General features: G+C 40.2%; 4 protein-coding genes across 4 annotated transcripts; all 4 read right to left on the reverse strand.

Annotated features, from left to right (window-relative positions):
- Positions 1-2,526: 2,526 nt before the first annotated feature.
- Positions 2,527-9,612, reverse strand: LOC148913891 (uncharacterized). Its single transcript, XM_089036281.1, has 2 exons — positions 9,172-9,612; positions 2,527-2,718 (listed from the first exon to the last, which is right to left on the reverse strand). Exons 1-2 carry the CDS (start codon positions 9,485-9,487, stop codon positions 2,660-2,662), a joined length of 375 nt encoding a protein of 124 aa, XP_088892407.1. The 5' UTR covers positions 9,488-9,612; the 3' UTR covers positions 2,527-2,659.
- A 1,906-nt stretch (positions 9,613-11,518) lies between these two features.
- LOC116302581 (uncharacterized) lies at positions 11,519-14,197 on the reverse strand. Its single transcript, XM_031711915.2, has 5 exons — positions 14,038-14,197; positions 13,148-13,178; positions 12,791-12,904; positions 12,204-12,320; positions 11,519-11,807 (listed from the first exon to the last, which is right to left on the reverse strand). Exons 1-5 carry the CDS (start codon positions 14,080-14,082, stop codon positions 11,803-11,805), a joined length of 312 nt encoding a protein of 103 aa, XP_031567775.2. The 5' UTR covers positions 14,083-14,197; the 3' UTR covers positions 11,519-11,802.
- Positions 14,198-17,377: 3,180 nt separating this feature from the next.
- LOC116302582 (uncharacterized) lies at positions 17,378-21,119 on the reverse strand. The gene is made up of 3 exons (XM_031711916.2): positions 20,645-21,119; positions 19,453-19,564; positions 17,378-18,895 (listed from the first exon to the last, which is right to left on the reverse strand). The coding sequence occupies exons 1-3, from the start codon at positions 20,990-20,992 to the stop codon at positions 18,528-18,530; spliced, it is 828 nt and encodes a 275-aa protein (XP_031567776.1). The 5' UTR covers positions 20,993-21,119; the 3' UTR covers positions 17,378-18,527.
- A 492-nt stretch (positions 21,120-21,611) lies between these two features.
- On the reverse strand, positions 21,612-25,884 carry LOC116302543 (uromodulin-like). The gene is made up of 4 exons (XM_031711868.2): positions 25,392-25,884; positions 24,559-24,673; positions 23,523-23,645; positions 21,612-23,035 (listed from the first exon to the last, which is right to left on the reverse strand). Exons 1-4 carry the CDS (start codon positions 25,737-25,739, stop codon positions 22,668-22,670), a joined length of 954 nt encoding a protein of 317 aa, XP_031567728.1. The 5' UTR covers positions 25,740-25,884; the 3' UTR covers positions 21,612-22,667.
- Between the last annotated feature and the right edge of the window lie 346 nt (positions 25,885-26,230).

A 26,230-nucleotide genomic window follows, 5' to 3' on the forward strand; every position in this document is an offset into this window, starting at 1 on the left:
ACTTGACTAAGTACTTGAGGTGACTTGATTATCAGCAAGTGCTGCCTGAAAGACCTTTTCAACTTCTCTATCCTTCTTGAAGTCCTTCCAAGATGTTCCAAAGGAACCTAGTACCTCCTTCAAGTCAACGTGCTGAGCTACGTGCAAAGCCGCAGAGGCTACTGCCATTAACTTGCCGCACTTCAAAGACAACCACCCGCAGGTTATCTTAAGTTCTTGGGCGATAACATAGTCATCTCTTATGTCCTTCCGCAGTTGCTCCACATCGTCTATGGGCAGTGCAAGTCCAAGCAATTTAGTCGCAAGTCGGATAGCGGAGTCTGCGACGGCGTCCGTGGTCTTACTTGCAAGGGCAGCCTCGTACCTCTTATGGAACTTTTTGACTTCCTCTTCTGACAACTTGTTAACTTGCTCATGGGTAAGTTCCTTGCCTATCATTTCTTTACACTTTCCCGAAGACACAAGGATGTTAAGTTGTTCCTTGAGGTTACTTTCGTCTAACTGTGTGGGGACTTCATCTAAGAGCTGCTCAATCTCCATATACATTAGGAGTTAAAGGTCTTTATTGAATACGGAAACCTTAAAGTGAATATCATCTTGGAATGTCGATGCGTCTTTAAATCCCGCATGTATCCGCGTAACTGTTCCTTGCTTATCTCACCGCCGTAGTCGCTTAAGATGGTTTCCAGGTCAGACTTACTGGGTGTATAAAATACGACCAGGGAGCCTATGTTTTCCCTGAAGGGTTTAGAGACACTGGTAAGCTGCTGCGAGAGCAACCAAACGCTAATGTTGTCATGTCTGCCGCTGAAGGCGAGCTTCACTAATTCGGAAGTGCGTCTTTTTACGTCGTCCCCACAGGCAATGTCATCCAGTATGAGTAAAGTCTGTGTATCTTTAGGGAATTGTTTGTGCCAAAACTTCAAATGGCTGGATAACTCGTTAGGGTCCAATATGTCCACAAAGAAGTCGTCATCTTTCACTCCTATGCCTTCCCAGGTGCGGTTATTTACGTAGGTGGGGCATAATAACACTATGTAGTCGAAGCGGTATCTAAAGGGTCCTAATAGCTGCTCCACGATGAACTGGGTCTTTCCACAGCCGGTGGGTCCTACTATCAGAGCATTACAAGGTATGTGATCTGGGTTCATATATAGATGGAACCAGTGGAAGCAGTAAGAATGATTACCGCCGACGCAAAGGATAAAAAAGACACCATAGAAATACAAAGGGAAGAAATAGATCGGTTAAAAGAGCGCGTGCAGGAATTGTATGCTGAAATGTGTAGTCTGAAGCGTGCAGAACGGTTTGGTGCGGTTTTAACGATAGTGTGTTGGGCTGCGGAGTCCGTTAAGGACTTCATGAGATATCCCCTCTAGAACCTCATCGTCGTTGCTGGCGTAGCAGCGCATCTTTCATACGCATTTCAGCATAGCGACTGAAAGTACGTGCTTGTGATGGATCGTATAAGCACTGCCACAAGTGTTGTTCCTTCCTGACGCAGCCACACTTATCGCAAGTGTCGTTCCAGTAGTCTACGTTCTCCCAGGCGACCTTTTCAAATGTGACGTCGAAGTTCACAAAGAGGTTGTCTATTTCTTTTTTCTGGTTGTTTAATTGCCTTACCGTGTCGACTGGACAACAACGTTCTGCTACGTCGCCATGCTCTTCGCAGGCGACTTCTGAAAGGTCGTATCGTTTACATCTGTATTTGTGCCAGGCATCTTCAAAGGATGCGTTGCAGCTTTTGCAAAGAGATTTGAGGCAGACTCTGTGTTCCATGTGGTATGCTAGTGCTTGAGGAGAGCTTAGTACCTTGTTGCATTCTTCGCAAGTAAGGTTGTGTGCGTTGTTTCGGCGACAGACTTTGTTTTTGACGTGGTAGAAACAAGCTTGCGCGGTAGCAAAGGTCTTATTGCAATGTTCGCATGTCGTTTCTGTCGCGCGTTGCTTAAAGCAGACCTTGTTTTTGACGTGGTAGGAACGAGCTTGGCTGGTCGTAAAGGTCTTATTGCAATGTTCGCATGTCGTTGCTGCGCGTTGCTTAAAGCAGACCTTGTTTTCGGTGTGATAGTTAAGTCGCTGTAAGGAACTGAATCGTTTGTTGCAATCGTTGCACGTCATTATAGTAGGGTGTTCTTTATGCCTTATTAATAATCCTACTTCGTTGTTGCTGATAGGGTAGGGTCTCTTAAGACCTTTAGTTTTAATGATTGGTTATTATTCTTTAATGTTTTAAATGTTATTAGGCTGATATTCTTAGGACCTTTAGTTTTAATGATTGATTATTATTCTTTAATGTTACTTAAATATGATGGATGAAAAGAGGATAATATTAAGGACCCCTAAGTTAAGTCTTTACGTAACGTATTCTAAGAAATAATAATAATAATGAAATAAGATATCCTTACGTCAAAGTTAAGTCTTTACGTAACGTATTCTAAGAAATAATAATAATAATGAAATAATATTAAGGACCCCTAAGTTAAGTCTTTACGTAACGTATTCTAAGAAATAATAATAATAATGAAATAAGATATCCTTACGTCAAAGTTAAGGCGCAGGAGGAATCCTAGTAACCCTTTCAATATATGGACTGCATTACGTGTGAACTACCTGCCGACTGCATAATTCGTGAGGAGAAAAGATACGCCTGTCCTCATTGTAATAAGGTATTCCCCGAAGGATCCTTTGTTGGGCATTGGTGTCCCACAGATCCTAAAACACAAAGAGAATCTGTAAGTATATGGAGCGACTGCGATACCGTCCCATAAGCACCCTTTGCGGTGACTGCGGTCAAAAGCTGTCCACCCTCCAAGCCTTACAATATCACCGCGACAACAAAGTCTGTCTAAATAACTACTGCCGCCGCTGTGATGAGCCCTTCTTTGAAGAGAACTGGCATAAGTACCGCTGCCGCCGCTACCACCTAGAAGGTATTGCCTGCGAAACCCACGGTGACATAGCCGAACGCTGTTGTCCCCTTGAAACCTCCCGGGCGCTGACAAAACGTAAGAAGGAAATTGACCAAACCTTTGTAGGCTTTGACGACGTTGAGGGCGTTAAATGGGAGGACAGGGAACACTGGGAGGCTATTTGCGATCGCTGCGGTTGTCAACGGAGCGGACAACATATTTGGTGCTGTCTATACGACGGACCACGTCCTTTAGACCATTACCTGGCGGTACGAAAGGCTTGGAAAAATGATAAAGATATATGATTCCTCAAATCGCAGCATTCGTAGGAGGCGTCTTAATTACCGTATCCGCTTACCAGATAACAGAAAAAATGAGGTCCGCCGTAGCAGACCAATACTTAACCGCCCATGAGGATGACTTCTAATCGCACAGAGGATTAGCATCTACCTTCCTTTCAACGTCGAACTTCCATCGACCGCTGACCTTACCATAGCTGCGTATGTGTGTGAATTCCTCACCTTGAAGGACATACCGCACGCAGTCCGGTGCCCACAGTGTGCACTCTTTACCGTCGTGTTCCAAGACCAACCTTAAACGGCTAACGTCTTCGAACACAACATAATTTTTTATTCTGTATGAAATGCCTTGGACTAATTCACGCCAGTGTGTCTGTTCAACTATCATTATATCTATGAAATATTCTTTGGTGAGTCCTTAACGCATCCTGCGTCTTAAAAGCCTTAATGCACCAAGGACAAGGTATGCGAATGCCTTCCGCGTAATGGTCGATCTCCCTGCATATAAGGTCGTAATCATTGCACACCATAGTTAGGTAACCATTTGCTTTGTATTGTGCGAGTAATGCCTTTTGTTTTGAGGATAATACGCCGTTACCCTTAGGTGTCTTCAACTCCAAGCATAACCCATTATGTTTTTTATGTGCATTGAAAACTAAGATGTCAGGCTGACCTGCCTGGTAACCTTTCTGCCAACATACTATTCTTTTTCTAGCTGAGTCCTGTAGTTCTCCAAGACCTGGTGCCAGCAGTAGGATAGGGTGGAATCGACGTATGTAGTTTACGACCTTCTTATGCAGGTCAAATTCATTTTCTATTTTGAATATTAACTTATTAGGACTGTCAAAGCGCCGCTCTATTTCATACTTACCTGTTTTCCTGAGGGTAGGGAGAACATCGCCTAACACCCAGTTTCTGAACTCCTTAGCTACGGACTTTTCAGATCCGAATATTAACTCATAAAGACCCATTTCAGTGATGTAAACGGTATGTGGTTGCGCATTAGGGGTGTCAGTCAGATTGACACCCTTTATAGACCCCAAAGTTACCTTGTTTTCCTCTGAGACGTGTGCTCTAGCTGCGTCCCTAGAGTTAACGTAACCCAACGCCAAAGCCACCTCCTTCGCTTTGAAATAAAGTTTATCGCCTTGCACTATGCATTGCAGTTTGGTGTTGTTGTTTTTGAATACGCGAAGCATTATATACGTAAGGGATATTTTTATCCTTTCTTGGATGAGGGAGCGCAGCGCGCGAATCAATACGTAACGCTCTTTAGCTGATTCATTTCTACGCTCAGTTGCGCGTCAGAGACCACAAAGACGTATGCGTTGATCTTGTCTGAGTCGCCTGCACTAGTGTTTGGATCTCGCTTGATTTCCAGGGTAATGCCGTCCTGGGTATTTACCAGACGCAATCCCTGTCCATGTAAATCCTCGTCGTCGGTGGTTCGCATGTCAATCCACAATGCATACTTATCGGTAAAGAACTCGCCGGGTGCAACTTGATCCCCAAACTTTCTTTTTATTTCCCTGTAGATGTCTGAGGGCTTCATTCCCTGCGAATACACCTTATTTGGAACTCCATTGATGCTAATCCCGACATTGGTGATGTTGGGGTTATGAAAGGCTTCAGAGTCGCGCTTACCGGCTTCATAAGGTTTGATAAATACCAACATCAGCCCTGTAAGACTACGACGTGGTAAATTAATGCTCTGAGTAATTACCGCGTCTGTCTTATCCAGGAAACTAAAGGTTTTATACATTACCGCGTGGTCATACAAGAAAGCCTTTCCGGAGCTGTATTCCATGCCAGCGCTGCGTGCTAGATCTTCGGAATGTATGGTTTCATACTGCAATTCCAGGTTGGTAATGGCGTATGGATGAATACTTCCCGACAACGCAGTGCTTAACCCACCAATAATGTTAGTTATGTTGGCTAAGGTCACTTCAAACTGCAACTCACTCAACTGTCTAGGATAATAAACTCCGTGGCTGGTAATAGCCTCAAAGTCCAATGGTATTACGTATTTAGTACCATAGGCTGTTTTAATGGCCTTTGCATCTGCCACTGCGGTTTCTCCGCTGCCGTCAGTAGGTTGTGTCTTGGTAGGAGTCCTAACCTTACGTAAGATTGTGCTACCAATACCCTGCTCTATCTTTTGTGCCCTTTCGAATGCAGTCAACCACAGATCTTTGTAAGTGGTGTATAGGTCATAGTTGTTTAAGTCTAAGAGGGATTCCCCGGCAAACTTTACTCGCATCTTTGAGACGATGTTGCGACCAAGGTTGTTAACGATAATCCTTTCATCTGCGACGGTAGGTTGCACCGTCAAATCAAACCTTAACGCCAAGGTACCAGGAACTAATACTAGGTTATCTGTTAGTCGGGGAACACCTACGTACAAGGTTTCTCCAGGCTTTGCGCTGCTTGGGGTAAAGGTGACCCGATGAAAGGTGCGTTCTGCTTTCAGTCCGCCAACCTGCTTAGGTAATATATTGGGGTTTAACTTTGAGCTTATCATATATAATGGAAGTAGAAGGAACAGATTTTGATCCCACCACTGAAGAAGGTCAAGTCGATATTAACGACGAAGAATACGACGCATGGACTAAAGGCCTGGAAACCGACCCCTTAATCTACGACGCAGCCTTACACGATAAATATGGTAGTAGATGGAAAAGCGCCAAGGCCACCTTAAATCGCATGTGGAAATCAAGACACCACGGCAAACCCATCCCTGAGTACTTGGAGCTTCAAAACATGGGTGAAGCAACCGCGCGGGAAACTGTAGAGTGGGCAATGCAAGAGCTAAATGAGCGTTATTCCCGTTTCGATGCTGACGACGTAAGGCTCACAGAACGCGGAAACAAAGTCCTCATAAGCGTCCAGGACCTGAGATATCCTGACAAAGACCGCTGGACGAAACCACAACCCCTCTTTGATAAAGATGGTGAAGTTAGGGGTGACGTCTCAAGATTAAAAGGCTTCCAGCGTGCCACTATACTAGAAGCATGTTAGAAAGGTTGGAAACCCTGAATGAAAAGGTCGCGCTAGAAAAGCGCGTTGAGGGACTACAAGAAACGTTGGAAGAAAGGGAAGCAGATTATATGCGACAAAACCGACTACTCCTTGATGCTCAAAAGAGAGAAGTTGACGACAAAAATCAAAGAATAATGGAAATGAGAGAACAAAGAAACAAAGCCCTACGCGATAGGGACCAAGCTCAAAAGGCCTTTGAACTTGCCTTGCAAGACCTAGACATAAACAAGGAAGAAGCTAGGAACTTACGTACCACCATAGCTACCTCTTTAGAGGAACGGCGGCAGTTGGTTGCTGAAATCAATGCTAAAGAAGAACAAATCCGACAAAGAGATCAGGCTATTGAAGACCTGGAGGGACAAATAGAGCGGCAGCAGGAAATAGTTGCAGATCAAACTCGCCCCGAAGAGGAAAGGGAAGCAGCTCAAAGGGAAGTAGAGACTCTTCAGGAGCGCCTTGCAGAATTACATACGCAAAAGGAAAACCTGGAAAGAGAATTGGGGCTTACCACCAAGGAAAAGGTAAAAAGAGCCCTTTTGAAGTATGGTATTCCACTGGCATTCGCGGTCGCTATTTCAAGCGTAGTAGGCGTGATCTTGTCCGCGCTTAAGGCTACAGGCGCAGGCGTAAAAAAATTAGGTAATGGGCTGACGGCCTTGGGAAAAAAGATGGCAGCCGGTTTGCCTGGGCTGCTGGGTTCGGTCGTTTCCTTGGCACTTAGGGCCGGCGGAGAACTATTGAAGTTCGTGGGGAATAACGTTTGGATCTTGGTAGTAGCTATTGGCGTGGTACTCTTGAAGAAGATGAAGGGTTAATCTTATCTGGGTACGTTACTGGTGGCTTATCGTTGTCGGGTGTCCGAAGCGTCCTCAACGGGGGATAAGTAAAGATAGTATTCGCGCCGCCTTGATAATTTGGTATCAAGGGTATGGCAGTCATAGTAGAAATAGTCTTATGACTCCAAGTAGCACTTTTGTCATGAGTTCGATTGATCATGGCGATACCAGGGTGCCCCGGACGTATCATGTCGTCTGGACAAAATTGAAGCTTTGCATATTGACAATTAACTATCATGTGAAACGTTACTGGCGCCATATTTTCTAAACTTCTGGGGGCTTCATACGTAAAATGAGCTAAGTTCCTATTATTATCTTTTTTTCTGTAAGGTAATAATGGTTGGTTATTCTCGTCAATAATCCTAAACCTAACGTTAGCGTCATTAAATGCGCTAACGTTAGTGGTGCATATGATTAACCCCAACCCTCCAACTCTAACCCACGTGCAAATGTCTATCCATTCGTCACCCTGATGCCAATATTCCTCCAGGTAATGAAAAAACCAATCTTCTTTTACGTGTGGGTTCATATATTTAAAGGCTAAGCACCGTAAGAGTGCTAATGGTCTTGTGATTATAAGCCGTATCTCTTTGATCTTCTATGCTATTTACACAAACGCTCCCAGTATCATCTACACGCATTTGCAGCTTTACCTTCCCATGGCAATCAGTAACCATATGAAAAGTCCAAACCGATAAATTCTCGGTGCTATGCGCCGGCGGCTCTACGGAGAAATGCGTAGGCTCCCTGTTGTTTGTCTTCGCGCGCATGGGCTGCAGTATTCCATTGTCATCCAGGAACCTAAAGCCGACGTTGGCGTGGCTGGCAGATCCAATGCAAATACTACAAAGAATTAACTTCTTTCCTGAGTAGTTCAAATTCACTGACATACCCGTAACATCAACCCAAGAGCTCTGGGTGTATTTTTTCTCGCCTGTGTAAGTCGTATAAACGCAATCTACTCCAGCCATGTAGGGGTTATTCATCGCCATATATAATAACTAAGACCAACACCCGCGGCGGCTAAGCCGGCTTTTAGCAAGTTATGGTCGTATTCCTCAGGTATCGTAGGCATAACATGGACCTTCTTAACTACGGGTAGCTTCGCTTCGTGTGACTTTTTTGGTTTCTCTACGAAGTGAGGAATGCTCTTGGTCATGTCAGAGTTCACGTCATTCACCCCAAACTTCATATCCTTAGTAGCTCGCTGCAGCTTATTGTTATAACCCACAACGGAATTGGTGTTAATAACCAAATTACTCGGCATTAACCAACAACCAGGCGACAAAGCGTAATCCAGTCGCACTTTAGACTGCTGCACCGCCAATTGATATCTCTGCACTGACTTGGATATGTCATTTTCTGTTATTGCAGACTCAAATAAAGTTAGGAATTCTTCTTGCGTTTCCCGCGAAGCACCTTGGGATCCAATGATGGGGCTGCGGGTATTTACCTGCGCTCCTAAGATACAATACACGAATGCTTCAATGCTACGGTTGATCCTGGCTAGGTTCCTTAAACCTTTTCCTTTCATCAACACGAATGGATCCCAAGTGTCGAGGTAGTTCGATTGAATTCTGGTAATTAATGAATTATTACTCTTATCGCCACCCATATCACCAAACTCTAACTCATTACTTGGGTATTTTTGATGTCCGTAGTCGGCTGGCTTCTCACCGTTGGCACCCCAAACGTAAACTATACCCAGCCCATGCGTCTTACCCTCTTTGTAACGAAAATCTTTTTGCTGTGGTTTGAACTCATTAATTAACCTTTCCAGGGCTGCGGCGTCATATCGATTATTCATTGGATTAAATGCCTTATCTCCCGGTAAAGGTACATTAAGTTCCTTCAACAGCCTCCTAACCGTAAAGGCAACGTGAAACCGCATAAATGAAATGTGGAACATGTCCGCGGCAACGCCACAACCTTTAGTGGCGGCCCAGACAGCAAAGTTTAACTGCTGTGGCCAATATCGCATATTGGGTCCTGCTAACCATTCCCTGGCCTCTTTACCTGACGTATGCTTTAACATCGTATCCCCATAGATATTCCTTACTACTATGTCAAATGATTGCTTACCCACTGAAATCTTCAGGAACGTTACCATCGTTTCAAATTCGTTTACACCACCTTCAGCATCGTAAAATGGGTAATCTTCCTTGTTCATTAATAAATCCCTTGGGAAATTAGGCTGTACAACCGGTAAATGCTTCACCTGATCGACCAGCGTAGGTTTTAAATCCTCATTGCTGTACATTCTTTCACCGTTATAGTAAATCCCATCGGGTCTTCTTTCGAACTTACTAGCACCCGCATGTGGAAACCTTTTCCTAAATTCTCTCCAATTCCAGTATTTTTGGTTGTCCTGTATATCATTCCCAAAAGCGTCGTACATTATATATATAATGGATGTTATAGCATCAGCACCTCCTCTCTATCCTGATTTACCTAATGAATTGAATGCCGAGAACTTCCGTTTGAATAAGGTAAATCTAATCCTGGCTTACTTGGAAGGGCAAACGAAACACTACGAAAAAGTCCGAAAAAAGTACGTCAGAGCCAGGAGTACGCTACATAAGATTGCGATAACTTCAGGATCCATATCTGTTGTGTTAACGGGCTCCGGCGTTGCTACTTCGCTTACTGGACCGGGAATAATCGTTGGAGTTCCTTTGGCCGGCGTTGGGGCAGCCTGTGGTATTATTTCGGCTGTTGCTACGGGCATTATGAAACAGTTGTCAAGCAAAATATCAAAACACGACACGACAATAGCTCTGTCAAGGGCTAAAGTAAATACGATCACTGACCTTGTCTCAAAGGCTTTGCGTGATAGAAAGATAGACGACGTAGAATTCTCGCTTATTCTGGCCGAAGAGGAAAAGTACGAGAAATTAAAGTCGGACATAAGAAATAAAAAAACAGTCGTAAAAGATCTTTCCGAGGAATCTCGCAAAAAGATCTACCAAGAAGCGAAAGAAGAGCTTCAAAGAAAGCTTGCTCAGTAAACATCTGCTTCGAAAAGAGCGTGACGGGATTCTATTTACATATCGAACGTCAGTCTAGAAAATATGCAAATTAGAGTGTAAGACATAAATATAATAATTTTCACATACATAAGCGTCCAGATGTGTCTGGCGTTCGCTTGTGATCGTGGACTTTGGGGCTGGGGAGGCCTAAAGTCCCGAGTTCGAGCCTCGCTGTAGACGCATTTGGACCGGTTGCTGTGAGTGAAAAAAAGCCTCCCCCACTCACAGCAACCGTGGGGGGAGGGGTAGAAAGTGCGATTCAACCCCGCGATGGGGGGTTTCGCGATTGGAAAAGTTGGAAAAGTCAGGGGGTGTCTCGGGACGCTGTCCGGAGTTCACCCTCTGGTGGGTCGTAAGAAAGATATATGTGTATGTACTAGAGGGCCTCTGGCGCGGGATGAAATAAGCCCCGTAAGCCCAAAATGCAAAAAACCCCACTGGGGATAGCTTGGCGTTCTGCGCGATGCATTCCCCAGTGGGGTTTCTGGCAAAATAAACGCCAGTTTTGCATTTTTATTTTCTCGGAATCCATCCTAACAGGGGGTGGTTGGGGTCAATTTTGTAAAATATTTCATAGATTACATCAGGGTAATAAGGAATATCCTTATTCAGCTGACAAAACATCCACTCGGCTCTGCTCATATCAGAAACCTCAGGAATAGACTTACCGGTAATTTCAGATAAAAGATAGGGAATAGCTTTGTAATACTTCCCTAGCTTTAATTTTTCTAGCGTTTTCCGCAGGCTTTGTGGCGTTGGCTCTTCTAAGTGGTCTATAATTCTTTCCATTACTTCGTTATCTAAATATACCGACTGATGACCTTGTATGTGACTCATCCAGTCTCTGAAGTATTTTATTCTTTTGTATGGAGTCTTCTTACGACCTCCATTGGCGTAATATTGCTCTCTGGTGGCATTTGGTACAGCATTACGAATATTCTTACCACACTCGTAACATTGTGCTGACGTGTCGTCTTCTATTTGCATTTTCTTACCACAACAAATATACTTATTTGGCTTAGTAGGTACAAACTTGGGTTTTAAGCACTTTATACAGAAGTCAAAAACAAACTCTTTACAATCTTCGCACTCCATATATAGACTAACATATCTTACATAGACGCGGGATGCGGGTAATCGCGGTACGAATCGAGGTGGGTACTTTAGACGGGTAATCCTCCGGTTGTCGTTGCGCTGGAACCCTCAGCACGGGATGCGGGTAAAACTGGTGTAAATCTCAGGAGGTACTTTAGGCGGGTAATCCTCCGGTGGTCGTTGCGCTAGAACCCCCATCCCCTATACTACTAATACAAGTTAATACTTTTCGTTGGTAAGGATGTCTCTGCCCTGTGAAGTTTGATCGAGTACGAGAAAATAATGTCACACTCATTTGCTATGAATTTTATGCATTTGAATTTGATTTTATTAAGCCATAGCTGATACAAGTCGAGTTTTTTAAAAGCTAGGTTTGCTTGTATTACGTTTTCAATTTTTTGTCTGATCTTTAGTCTGCCACAGTACATTTGATTTTTTATTATCATTTATAAACACTTGTCATAGGGTTAAGGAGTTTTCTTCTTCTCTAAACAATGAAATATTAACATCAGAACAGGCTTCATTAGTTTCATCTCAATGTTGCAACATCCTCATCTTGTCCTTGCATTAATCACGTGTCTTTCGGTCTTTAGACTGAGAAAAAAGATCCATCGAATAAAGTCAGTATTAATTAACGTTGGTTATTTATTTTATGCTCGCTTTTCGATAATAGGAAGTCTGTCTGCATTTTTCACTGCATGCCATGCCTCTTTATGTATATTAATAGCGCAGCGCACTGATTCTAAAAATAGCTTAAAGATTCGGACAAACATTGCATTCTGTTTAACCGCTACAAGGATTATACGAGCCGATTCTATTATTTTTACTTAAAGTTACAATAATAGTCCATGTAAACTAAGATCAACTGCGATCGGCTGTGAAAATTATCTGCTGAAAGTTAACTTGTAATTTGTTTGTCCGAATTTCGCCTTTGTCTTCGTTTTTATGACGTCATGGTTGCGCTGCGCTATTGCTCTTCATTCTACTTACTTGGCTGAGCACAGCAGCCACTACAGCACTTCATGCCATTGTTACAGTCCTTGTCAACAGTGCAGTCAAACACTAAACACTGTATGTTTGGACATTTACCTTGTGGCTTTGGTTTCACTAAAATAAAAAAAGAAGAAGATAAAATGGCAAAATTGAAATCAGTTTTTCTTTCTCTCTGTCTAGCCCGTCTGTCTGTACGTGACGTCTTCTTATTTGTCTGTCTATATCTTTGGACAACTAGCTAATAACTCTCTGGTTTCTCTATAAAAGGAGGCCGGGAAAAGTGAATTAAAAATTAAATCCATGGTATCGTTACTAAGATCCAAAACATTGATGCTGTTTTTCCTAGTTTTTCTGAGGTCGCAAAGCGTGGAATAAAATACCCTATTTGTCTGCATGTCCGATCCGCATCCGAACAGCATTCGGCTTTGTCTTTGTCAACCCAGCCTCTTGTGGCAATTTTAGTTTTTTTTTCTGTTGAGTTTGCGTTTACGTTGCTCGTGTGAACCAGGCTTTACACTCTATATTTTTTGTACCATACTTTGCTTGATGGTACGAATGCGTATTGTATATTGTGTATTACTTACCCGGCACTGCACAGCAACCACTGCAGCACTTCATACCACTCCTACAGTCACTGTCAACGTTGCAGTCAGACACTAAACACTGTATGTTTGGACACACATATGATTTCTTGAAGACTGTAACAAAAAAGGAATCAAAATTGTGAATAGAACATAGCAAGTGATTAGTGCAAAAGTAACCTTCGATTCATTGTCTGCTTAGCGTCCAACTATTAAAAATTTTAGAAAATGGAAAGAATTTGAATAATCAATTAAAATAAAGAAGGGCTTTATGTAATTATTTTTGGCCTTAGGCGATAAGCATGACAGTGTATATTCTATAATGGATAAACAGGTTTCATGGTGTGTGGTTTGGCTTACCTGGGTCTGTCATGCCGATAGCAGCCATCGACTGTAAAATAATAAACGCGATATCAGAATAAGTTACAAACTTCAGCTAGTTTTTTAAATAACCTGTAGATTTATAGCCCTGAATGAATGCGTACATTAATCCCTCGAAAACCCTTGAATAAGCTCAAAAGTTCCAATCCATACAGAAGGAATTAATTCCCATTGTCGCTAAAACGATTCGTTTGAAACTGCATAGTTTTTGATGCGTTTGGTCTTGCGTCCCCACTAACGCATACATTTAAGAAAGCTTTCCAGGGTGGAGACATTTGAAGACGAAGGCCTAGCTGTCGAAAATGGGACTTTTGAAAACGCGGACGACGTCATTCACACGTTTATTTTTGGCATGTGCAGGTGACGATAGTGCTTTATTCCCAATCGTATCTGAGTGTTTTGATTGTTTTAGTGTGGACAGGCAAAAATGCAATGAAAACGTTAGTGTGCACGGGAAGCTCTCGTTGCATTTTTGGTGAGACGAAAACGTAGCGTTTCGAAAACGCATTAACGTGGAACTGACCTAACAGTCAAAGTGAAACAAAACAAAAACAAAAAAAAAACGGAGTTTAGTAGTGTTTACTACCTTGTTATTATGCTTGCTATTTCACCCTGGCCAAGTAAAATCACCCTAGTAAATCCCTTTTTGGCAGCGTTTAGTTTACCGACGGTTTTCATTGGTTTATCGTGGGCACTTTACTATCAGTAAAGTAAGATCAAAGTATAACGTAGAAAAGTTGACATAGCTTGTCTTAGCAAAACACAGTTCTTCTAACAGATTTGAATACTATTATTCTAAATACATGTATCTCATTATAAAATAAATTCAAAAATTTGGATGAATTTATAGATGTATTTTTCTTACTGACCATCAGAACCACAAGTATAGCAGAGAGTGCAGTGTACGTCTTCATTTCTTCTATTTTATACTGTGAGCTTGGGCAATTCGTGAGGTCAACTTCGAACACTTTTAAGGTATGAATGATATCTTTTAAAGTTCTAACCGTGTTCTTATATATCCGGTCAAAAACCTAGTGGGTGGTGGTGTACGGATCACGTTTGCATGGTGTAGTTTTTACGTATGGTTGCATCCGGTTGCCTTGAACAACAAGTGAAACTAGTCAGATATGGTTTAGTCACGTCTTCAGTCCATGTCAGATATAGATCCAGGGGAAGTTGAGGTTGCGTTTCTTTGCCGCAATTCCGCTTTGAATTTCGAATTCGTGCTCTAGTTTCTCGGATAATTAGCGCGCAGTGTATGCTAGAGGCCTAACGAGCTTCATGTAAAACCGAGGGTAATAAAGTTTATCTATGCATTTTGATATTTTCAATCTTGACTAGAAGTCATCTGCTTCTTCAATTTTTTTAAAGTCTGTTGAACCATAGTCATGCATTACGTCCTTTTTAGGTCTTATCTTATCCTTTATTCTTATTATTTTTCAACTCCAAAGGGGGGTCACTAGTCACCCAATCCAACCCCTCCCCTCCCCTCCCCCACTGGATCCGCCCTTGCATGGTAGCTTTAATCAAGAATCATTCATAACTATGGTCAACGTCTCTGATAGCAGGCAATCCTTTCTTCTTCTTTCTTTCTTACTTTGGCTATCAAAGTCTTTCACTTTGCATGGCTTTCGTCTTTTGTGGTCGTTTAATGAATTGTATCATCCGAAAATTTTAATTTTCTCTTGGTATTTCGTTTGCTGTGGATTATCGTTACATTGCGCAAGCAAAGAAAGGTTCCAAAAATAACCGTTACAACAGGGATAAAGAGGGGAGGGGGAGGGTGGGGAGTAAAAATTAATTAAAAAAGCAAAAACATATTGCGTCATTACTTTATATTGCACAAAGTTCTTCATTTCTTGAATTTTGGTCAAATTTTCTTTTCCATTTGTTTTACAATTGTACACCTTTTGCTGTTCATTAACAGAAAATGTACATTCATTTATGCCAATAGTTGTATCAATAACGTGTAATGTACTTTCATCAACACCACAAGTAACATCATTAGCGCGGATCAACTTTCAATAACGATATTTGAATATGCGTGTACATTCATAGGCACCAATGGACAATCAATAGCGCGTTCGTACATTCATATGCGCGGAATGTATTTTCTTGTGCGCGAAATTCAACTTCAATAACACCAAATGACAAACAATTGCATTTATGGACAATCATTTACCCAAAAGTGGAAATTCATTAGTGCTATTAGCATAATCATTGACAATCTATAACGCGCTTGGACAATCATGAGGGTCAACGTTATATTCTATAGCGTGGTTCGACAAACATTTGCATGATTCGAATAAACAATAAGAGAAATAAAACAATCATTAGCGTTTTTTTATCACTTTAATACATATTAAAAACTCAGGAAACTGCCTCCATAATAGCGGCTGCGTAGGAGAATAGCAATTAGCTCACTTAAAGCAGCAATTAAAGCCGACATCAGTCGTCCAGTGATCCAACAACATACGAACTATTGGGCTGAGGCAAGACGACAAGGGATTGCTCTAGGTCTCTACAGAAAGCAGTTGCTAATGGAAGGGTTCCAGAGAAATGTGGCAACCATCACTATCGCTAAATGTGATCAGTGGTTCAGATATATGCAAACGTATTTGCCACGATGTATAAATGGCGAAGAAATTGAAGGCTAAAATAGTTTTTTAGAAAATCGCTAATGATTGTTTTATTTCTCTTATTGTTTATTCGAATCACGCAAATGTTTGTCGAACCACGCTATAGAAAATAACGTTGACCCTCATGATTGTCCAAGCGCGTTATAGATTGTCAATGATTATGCTAATAGCACTAATGAATTTCCACTTTTGGGTAAATGATTGTCCATAAATGCAATTGTCTGTCATTTGGTGTTATTGAAGTTGAATTTCGCGCACAAGAAAATACATTCCGCGCATATGAATGTACGAACGCGCTATTGATTGTCCATTGATGCCTATGAATGTACACGCATATTCAATCGTCGTTATTGAAAGCTGATTCGCGCTAATGATGTTACTTGTGGTGTTGATGAAAGTACATTATACACGTTATTGTTACAACTATTGGCACAAATGAATGTACATTTTCTGTTAATGAACGGCAAAAGGTGTAATTTATTCAAATTTCCAGTAATATGATGTAATTTTTGTACTTTTAATTTCTTATATTTTTGAATTGTTTCATTAGTGTGAGGGCCACGTTTTAGATAACTCTCTGGGTTAATTGTGTCACCCTCTTTAAATAAAGTTTATTGTATTGTATTGTAATTTTGATGAGCACAAGTATTATTTGAAGATAATATAGGTAAGTTGTAGTGCTTGGGAACGAGGTTATTCCGGGCGAAAGCCCTTGGAATTAATTCGGAAAAATTAATTTCCGACCTCGCTGGCATCCCAGCGAGGTCGGAAATTAATTTTTCCGAATTTAATTCCAAGGGCTTTCGCCCGGAATAACCTCGTTCCCAAGCACTACAACTTACCTATATTATCTTCTACGTACTATTTCATTAGTGCCACGCGGTCCACATACTCTCATCATCTTTACAAGTATTATTTACTGATCACAACTGGTTATAAAATTCATTTTATTTTAATTTATTTAAAAAATTTTTTTACTTGGCAAAACCTCAAGTCATGTGTCTTCTCATGCGCAACCGTTAAACAAAGAAATGATATTCTAGGGAATGACACGTTTATAATGTCAAAACATTGCATCACTTCGAATGAATAAATTCTATCACGATCGACTTTGACCAGTTGATGTCTGCAATGATGTCATTGAAACACCCTTGACAAAATGTTGACTGATAGGTTTTCTGAATGAGTCATCAATGATGATTTCTTTTAACTTCTTTAATATACACTATTATTTGCATGACCTCAAAGACCCATTGCCACTTACCGTGACGCACCGCGGTCAGAGATAAATTTCGTGGTCCATGAAATTCAAAGATTGATATATTGAATAATAACTTCATATTAAATCCTTTTCCGACATAGCACTAAGGCACAAAAATGATTCTTTTACATTATTTTGAGAGTTTATTCAAAAGGTTGGAATTGTTTTTTCAGTGGTGACACGATTCAAAATGTAAACAAATTGTGATGTATCACGATAAGTGGCAATGGGTCTTTAAGTAATTGTACGTGCACAAATGATCAGCACGTAGTTAATGAGAATACTAAATTTTCAGCTTCTGCCACTTACTTGTCTGTCTGCCTGTCTCTTTTTCTTGGCCACGATATCAAGAAATTTTTTTCACATTTCTTAACGATTTGAGTATTCACTGCATAGTCAACGGCATTTACAGTTTACTAAACGTAACACGCGATAGTTTAAACATTGTATCAGTTTAAGCTGTTAGCTTCACTGATGCAAGACTTCAAATCGGAGAAGCTTGTTGTCATTGTAATCGCTATCGAACTGAATGAACTTTTGTATTGCACCTCTAGGCCATCGTAAGTAATAGAGTACAGAGTACGTACTTGAGGTCCATTAAAAGCTATTACTCATGGCTAATATCGACCGCTTTTGAACAGAGTTAGTTTGAATGAGGGTGATTGGGGTTAGTACTTAACTGACATTTCATTATTTGACCAGCTCTCGGCCGAAAAATTAGTAGTTAACTGACAATTGGGTATACCCCCCATTGGCACCCTCTTTATTGACTGACACGTAATACCGTTGGTATTTGTGTTCAAGTCAACGAGGCTAATTAAATTAGGCTAATCCTGACATTGATTATACCTCACGATATGATATCCTCACGATAAGATTTGCTAGAGTTACCGTATCCGTGCCGCGTCATGAAATCTCGTCCCCATGCGTACGAACCGCATCACATCCATTAGTTGCAGCACGTCGGATTGCATTCTCGTACCCAAAGTCTTCTCAGCTATCTTACGAAAAATTCGATTGTTTTGTTTTGGTGACTAAGACGGACTAAGAGAATGGTCGGAGTGCAGCTCAATTTGGGGGCCATATAAATTGGTTTTGAATTCTAAGGAGATTGAAATTCTTTTGTGTCCTCCAAACTGAGCTGCTTTGACCTCACATGCAAGAGGTCTATATCGTATCCGTAATGGGAGAACCTTGAGCACTCAGTTGTTGAATGTATCCAAAAAATCTATTGTATTCTTTTATCGTTCTATCTATTGCATTAGTAGTGAATCATTGTATTTTTATGAATGCATTACATCATTTACTTTCTAAGTAGGTCTCCCTGTCCGTAGTCTCCCTCGCATCCGTTTTTAGTGTCGTCGTCACGTCACGCACGTTGCGTGACTACCGACACTAAAAACGGATGCGAGGGAGACTACCCTGTCCGTGATCGGCTTGTGCTGTACCGATGGCGTTACTAGTCAGTACCACAGTAGCGGACGTACTTGTTAAGACTTTTCAACTGGTAGACATTGAAATTGCCACAGTTGGTTGCAAGTACCTTTTGCGGGAAATTATAACAGTTAGAAGGAGTTTGTTTTTGTACTCCTCTTTGGACGCGCACTTCGCCAGGATTTGGTTGACTGTCGATCCATCCATTAAAGTCCGCATTGCATGAGCCAGATGTGGGGCATGAATCTAACATACGAGATCCCGCGGGACCAGTAATTCTGTACCACTGTCCTGTTGTGATCACAGCAGTGCCATCCCATGTTTTGTTGATTTTGCCGTATTTGATATTACGATCAGCTTCGGTCAGGTTATGATAGTGGACGCACTCTGGAACTACAAGAATACACGTATTTTAGATCTCAAATTTTGCTCGTATTGATTGCTCAGAGGTAGATCTAGGACTTGAAGAAGAGTCTTTTAAGTATACCCCTTACATCAAATGTCAAATGTGCTCAAAATGTTGAGCTAGCGGCGCTATTTTTTCATCAGATTCTTCAATGGTGTATTGAAAGGATGATAAGAGACAGCGACACATTTTCCGCGCATTTTTGTAATATTTAGACCATACACATAGAAACTTCACAGCAAAAGAGACGTGAGTTTTTCCGCTAACCAATTGCTTAAGAATAATTCCATATTCAGAAATGTTTCAACTTTATCAAGCACATTACAAAGTAAAATCATTCGTGTAAAAAAGATAGAATTTTGAGGTTATGGTCAATTTTTTCACACCTCTCAAAATGTTTGACTATTTCTTAACCCATTCTACGTTTTTGATATGTTCTGTTAAGAAAATAGTAAGGCCCTAAATACGAATAAGACCAGCCAGGATGAAGAAAGATTTGAATAAAATATCACGAATAATGCTATAATAAATGCTCAAAGCTTACCGTGTTTCTCACATTGCGCTCCTCTGTATTCATTTTTACAAAGACAGTAGAAAGTCGAAGATGACCCGACACACGACCCATTATTTTCACAAGAACTGTCTTTGCAGCGTTCCTAAAGAAGAGGAGAATTTCATTTGTAAATAGGTTAATAAATATAGGTTAATAAATATAGTAAATATAGATAAATATTTTGATAATAATAATAATAATAATGATAATAAAGTAATAATAATTATTATTAAACAGCTTCTCATTAATCCCATATAGGTAACTGTCCAATTGTTTTCTTCATTGGACAGGTCTTGTTGAAATGGGATTAATTAGGCAGCTATATAATTAATAGGTAATGTGATTCCATGCTCCCCAATCAAGAAATAATTAGACTCGAAAAATTCCTCTGACTGCCAAATTGGACTCAGCCTACGGCCTCATCCAATTTTGTCAGTCCTCGGAATTTTCCTCGTCCAATTATATCTTAATTGGACAGCATGGAGTCCTATTACATATACTAATAATAATACTAATAATAATAATAATAATAATAATAATAATAATGATAATAAGTCGCTGTAAATTTCTATGTCCATCAGTAAAAGCTACACTGATAACGGGGATGACTGTAGTCAGATTCAAATGGCAATCATGAACCAATATGTTCTGACCAATAGGACGTTTGCATGATGGCGTTATTGACCTCTACTACCAGACTCCCTTTGCAAACCTTCTTTTGTTCAGTTAATTAGCACCAATTGTCTTGCTATTCTCATGAGGGAATACAAAATTAAATAAGAAAGAAAATTCGATCGCGAAGCATTATGGTAGTGGGAGTCAAATGACACCATCATGCAACGTCCTAGCATTCTGAATTATGGTTTTGTTGAAGCGGGGTGACTAAGCAACTTAGTTCCCAGGAAGCGCATAGAAAGGTACAAACAATTTTGAAGCTAGCTAATTACACATCAAAAAGTTGTAAAATTGGTGATTACAAGAGGCAGAACATTTTGCTTGGGAACAGACTGCTCAATATCAAAATCTATAGGAGAAAAAAACAAAAACTGTTCTCGGTGTTGTTTCGTTGTAGTTGGCCAAAAAATAAAAAAAATATGCGACGTTGTTCAAATATATCCATTAAAAGTAAAACCAGATTTAAAGTAATAGAAAAAAAATCCCAAATTGAAAAAATGTAACTTACTTCTGGCGAGGTATAGAAATCAAAGTCAATATCTTCTTGTGAAAGCTCTGGTCGTAGTTGTATCTCAACCAGCGAAAGTAATTCGCATGTTCTATTTTTCTTATTTTGATCAGATTCTTTTTCTAAATTAAACGAAGAGCAAGATGGAGTTCGAAGACACCATTGAGCACACATTAGCTGGTTGACAACACTTCTTTTTTTCAGAAGAACATCTTTTTTCAGGTCTGGTTGAACAAGTCTTCTGTTCGAAATGAGGATAAAGCTTCGCGATTCGTTCGCTTTGGAAATACCACAGAAGGAAGAAAACATCGACGCACAAAAAATACCTTGAAAAATGTACGCATTCATAATTGTGTACAGAGAAATTCTGAAGATTCAAATAGTACTTCTTTCCTCTATGTTATAAACCTGATTGATGTCGCTAGCTTATTCATTATCAGGCGCACGAGATCCAATTTGCCTCGTACGTCATCGATCAATCCTCAATGACTCAACACAAGTAATTTGAATTCATATTTTTAAGAGCTTTTGTAAGCAAGATATTGAGTGCACTCTCAGTGTAATAAATGGAAGTATCGCTACAGGCCTATGGGTGTACAGTCCATACAATATTCATCTGCTTAATAGGAATGTTACTAATTACTCCTTATCAGCACCAATTAATTGAGCACAACGTTTTGAAAGTTTGATCGGTTGAATTTATTCTAGTAAAGGTTTTTTTTCAGTTTATACAGGGTTTTTGCTCTGTGAGTTTAGCCGTGCCCTGACTGAGATCAGCCCAGAGGTTGTTTCGGGGTTCTATCTGTGAGTTAGCAATGCCCTGACTTTGATCACCCCAGAGATTGTTTCAGGGTTCGAAGTACGTGCTGTTTCTTCAGCCCTGAGGGTGTTCCAGTGTCCAATAAATATGATACTTTGTTTGTAGCTTTGAAGTTTTGAAGTAGTAGGTAGAACAAGCACTCTGCTGTTTTTCGTCGGCTATTCTATTAGCAACTTCCATTATATAGAAACAGGCGAAACAGTCTTAAGCAAAATGATAGAGTTGACTATATTGAGATCGATATTTGAACATTTTGCCGCCTTTAAGCTATAAGAAACATAAAGAGCTAGCGTGATAATACAAGATACAGATGCCCTGTGGCGGTCTTTCTAGAGCAATTGAAAGCATTATGGTACTTATTTCCCGGAATATAAAAGCTCTGCAGTCGTACAATACTTTGATGGGCGGGTCATAAGGAGATAAGGACGCAGATGGGGTTTCATAAGAGGGTTTTGATTCACATGGTAATCGAATCAGTACTAGACTCCAGTTTTGGTATTCTTTTTTGTATGAATAGTAGTGGTTAAGAGGATCATGGATGGAAAAACAACTGGCTGGGCGGAAAATGCATCCTTAATTATACTTTGAGCTGAGTATCTTTGTTAAAGCACTTTTTCATACCACTCTTAACGTATAACACACCTTTGTTTTTTTCATTTCTAAATCCCAAAAAAAGGTGCCAAATCCCTCATTGTGACTTCCACAACTGGTCAACAACTACTGACCTATTTCAAAAAAAAAACGTTGTGAAATCTAAAATTTGAGACCGAGCTGAGTAGCATACTGAAAAATGTAATGTGTTCAATGTCTAACAACGTGATTTCCTTTTAGAATGGAATATGAAGCATAATTTTTGAGTTAGAAACGTGATTTTTCGTATTTTAGCCTGATAAAATAAAAGCACAAAAATTCCAATTCATATCCCCTACCGACAACAAGCGTTGGCAAGTTGGCAAAACAGTAGGCATTAGATCCTAAGATCAAAAAAAAGGTATAAAGCGATGACCAGTAGTATCAAGCGCATTTGAGTACTTTTCTAGATATTTGCGCTATATAAACAAGCAATTATTTTATTATTATTATATTATTTATCAAGCCAAGTCCAAAAAGGGGTGTGGTTTGGGACAACCCGAATTTAAGTTAACTATACTAATTTTTAGATCAATTGTCAGTTAACTGTTAATCCATCCACCCTGGCCCCTCTTAAAATCCACAATAGCGAAGGTGACAACCACTAACTGGCTTCAGTTCATACACAATGAAAGATATACAATGTGTAACCCTGATTGTCGAAGGCCAGTTGCAGCAGATGTTGTTTCCTTGCCAACACAACGCACGAGACACCTTAACTTGACCGTAACCAGGTTGTCCTCCTGATAGCCAGCCTTGGAAGGCAGTGTCACATTTAGTCGTGGGACACCTATCGAGCATGCGCGATCCCGCAGAACCCGTGAATCTGTACCAGTCTCCTGCTCTTAGGATTCCCGTGTCGTCACATTTACTTCCGACCAAGCCGTAGTTGATATTACGGCTACGTTCTGTGAGTGTATTGTAGTGGACGCATTCCCTAACTTAAAGAAAAAATTAAAAAAGAAAAGAATATGCTTTACCTTTATTATAGAAAGCGAGATAGTGGGGTAAAGCCTTGTTCCAGTCCAATAGTCCCCTTTACAGTTTCCTACGCCATCTTGAAAGGTAGCCGTGCCTTTGCATCAAAGCAAGAAGAACGGTGAACTTGCAATGATAGACGTGAATGATCAGTTGTCCAAGGTGTTATAAAAAGGTGTCTATCATGGCAAGCTCACCGTTCGTTTTGCTTCGATTCAAAGGCAAGGCAAATTATTATCATATTTTTATTTTCACATTATTAGATGCCGAGAAGATCTTTGCTTAACCCATCACGTTGTTGTCTTGCATCCTCCATATTTCATTTCGGTTATTAATGTCATGTAAATCTTTTTTTCTTTGCCGTAAATAAATGGTGAACCTCGCGGCTCAGTAAATATTCCTCGATAATCACTTTGCCTTCTGCGAATAGTTATCAATTATTTCTCTTACCAGTGCATGATCTTCCATCTCCCACATAACCACTTCTGCAGTAACAGTTGTACGATCCTACAGTATTAACGCAATATCCGTGAGTTGGATGGCAACCATGAGAGCCAGTACACTCGTTGATATCTAAATAGTGAGAAAATCAAGCAGGAGAGATCATACTACTGGCCGTTCTAAAGTCATTAATAGTTCATGAGTTCAACCATGTGATCAGAACGGACCAAGGAAATGAACTTGTATATAAAATCAAGAAAGGGTTTTTCCCATGAACTTTGAAAATTTATGTCAAAAGTGAAACGTAAATCCTCAGTACATACATGAGAAATTATGCGCATGATGATCAGAAGGGCCTAAGGCAGTTTTTATAACTTTTAATTTGGTCTTTCTCTCACTAAAGTGACCTCTTATTGCTGATATGTACTAAAGAGAACATATATTCTCATTATCAGCCTTCATTATGACAGGCAAACACTGCATGCCCGTCATGTGCTACCCGGAGGGTGTTCTATTACTTTCTATATAACAGTCAAAATAAAAATTAATCAATCTTTTGACTTTCAAAAACCGATATGTAATTAAAAAACTCTCCGTTTTCTAGAATGTTAATTTGCTCATTTTATTTCACGCGCAATGTGATAGGTCTGGTATTGCCGTGACCTTGGCGTGACCGTGTCCGCGCCGTGTTTATCTCGCGGTCTGGGTATTTGATTCGATGGACGGTAAATAGTCACGCAACGTGATTAGTCTGACGTATGCCTTGTCACGATCGTATTCGTGCCGCCAGCTTTTCACACTCGAACGAAAACTGCTCCATCAATAACCAATTTTATGGTTTAGTGTCAATCTCGTAAACATACTACTATACGATAATAATAAAAATGTTTATTCTAATGTCTCTAGATATAAGGAAATATCTTTCATCTGGCTAAAATTTCACTCGAAGTGTGGCTCACACAAAAATGTCTTCCAACATGAAACGTTTTGGGTCCGCCCATTTATTGAAGGTCATCAAAAAAAACCCCGAATGTTTATATCTCACCTCTCTGGCAATCTTTCCCAGTATATCCTGGTTTACATGTGCATTTATAGTCTTGTAAACTGTAATCTGGCACACAGACTCCTTCATGTTGACAGGGATTCTCCTTACATGGATTCTGTAAAAAGAGTTTGAAAGATAATCCATCAGGACCCCGCGTTAGTACTAAGCCTGGATAGCGCTATTCGACGGATAAATCTAATCCAGTAGATAAACTAACAGCATCGATTTAGTCCACTGGATAGGGATTTATCCGTTGGACAGCGCTATATATCCAGGCTTCGTACTAACGGGCCCAGCAGATTTTGCCATAGCTGAACAGCTGTACAAACGAGAATATTAATTAGTTTTTCTGGCCGGTAAATGTCCTTTATCTAAATGAAACCAAGAAATAGAAAATTTAAGTTTACCTATGTCCTTAGGCGTGTTTATTGTGGGCTTAAATCGTTTGTCTTTACCCAAAAACGGTTATCGGGAAACGTACCAAAACAAACAAAAAAGATGGAAACTAAACAAAAGACCATAGTAAAACAGTAAATGTAACATTCTGTTCAAGAGCAGAAAATAATAAAGAGTTCTTTTGAATCGAACGATTTTTTCACTTTATTTCATTTTTAAAGACCTACAATTTTTTAATTTTTTAAAACGGCCAAGCACGAATTGTGAACTCAAGAACGAAAGATGTTGCTGAACTGAAAACTCTTCGAATTTCTTTCTTTTCAAAATGGCTATGCTTTTTTTCTTGTTTTCTTTTTCATTTCTTAATGGAATCATTGCCATATTTGAAAAAGAATTTGTGTTTTTCTTATTTGGTAATATAATGCATAGCTACTTACACCAAATAAACTATAATGATCAAAATCGATGTCCTCTTCGAGAAGATCTGGTCGCTGTATCTTGTTGCTCGCGAGTATTTCACACCTTCGTTTTCCTTTATTTAACTGGGACGAGTCTTTTTCTAAATTGAACGACAAGCAAAGTGAAGTTCGAATGCACCAATGAGCACACATCAGTTGGTTTGCAACCAAACGCTCCTCTAAAAGAACGAGTGAATGATTTGCGGACGAATCGAGTCTCTGGTTTGAAGATACCATGCAGTTTGTCTCGTAATTAACAGGCACAGTTATAGCAGCAAGAGGAGAAAAAAGCAGAAGAAACAGGTGCAGAGAGATGCCAGTCTTCATAGTTGGTCAATAATAATCCGATTTTGCGGGAAATCTTTTGACACATCAAAATTTAAAGCTCTCAATTCTTTATGCCAACGCTGTAAAGATGTTACTGAGTTTTAGTGAAAGTTTAGGATCGAACCCACATCTGCCTACAGTAATATTGACCTGGCGAATCCCGAATGGCGAGTCCAGCGGCGTACGAATTTTATTATAGTTGGATTAAAAATACTTGTCAAACGGTATTAGAAAATGACAGAGAGAAACAGAATTTCGAATAAATTGGATTTTATTGTTCCTGTATTCGATGAATAATATATTTATAATATTTTTGTATTAAATTCCGTAAAAAGTCTAAGAAGTTGTGCTGTCGTTTTCTCTAGATCTAATAGGAGCTTCTAATCAAAAAGCATGCATGATTCTTGCATCTTGCAGGGGGGGGGGGGGGGGGGTGGGGAGCACAGGCAATGATTTGCAGAACCAAAAAAAAAAAAAAGAGGGAATGATGG

Source organism: Actinia tenebrosa, unplaced genomic scaffold, assembly GCF_029948245.1.
Source record: "Actinia tenebrosa isolate PJP-AT-01 unplaced genomic scaffold, QUT_ActTen_1.0 PGA_scaffold0__85_contigs__length_37466705, whole genome shotgun sequence".
Taxonomy (NCBI): domain Eukaryota; kingdom Metazoa; phylum Cnidaria; class Anthozoa; order Actiniaria; family Actiniidae; genus Actinia; species Actinia tenebrosa.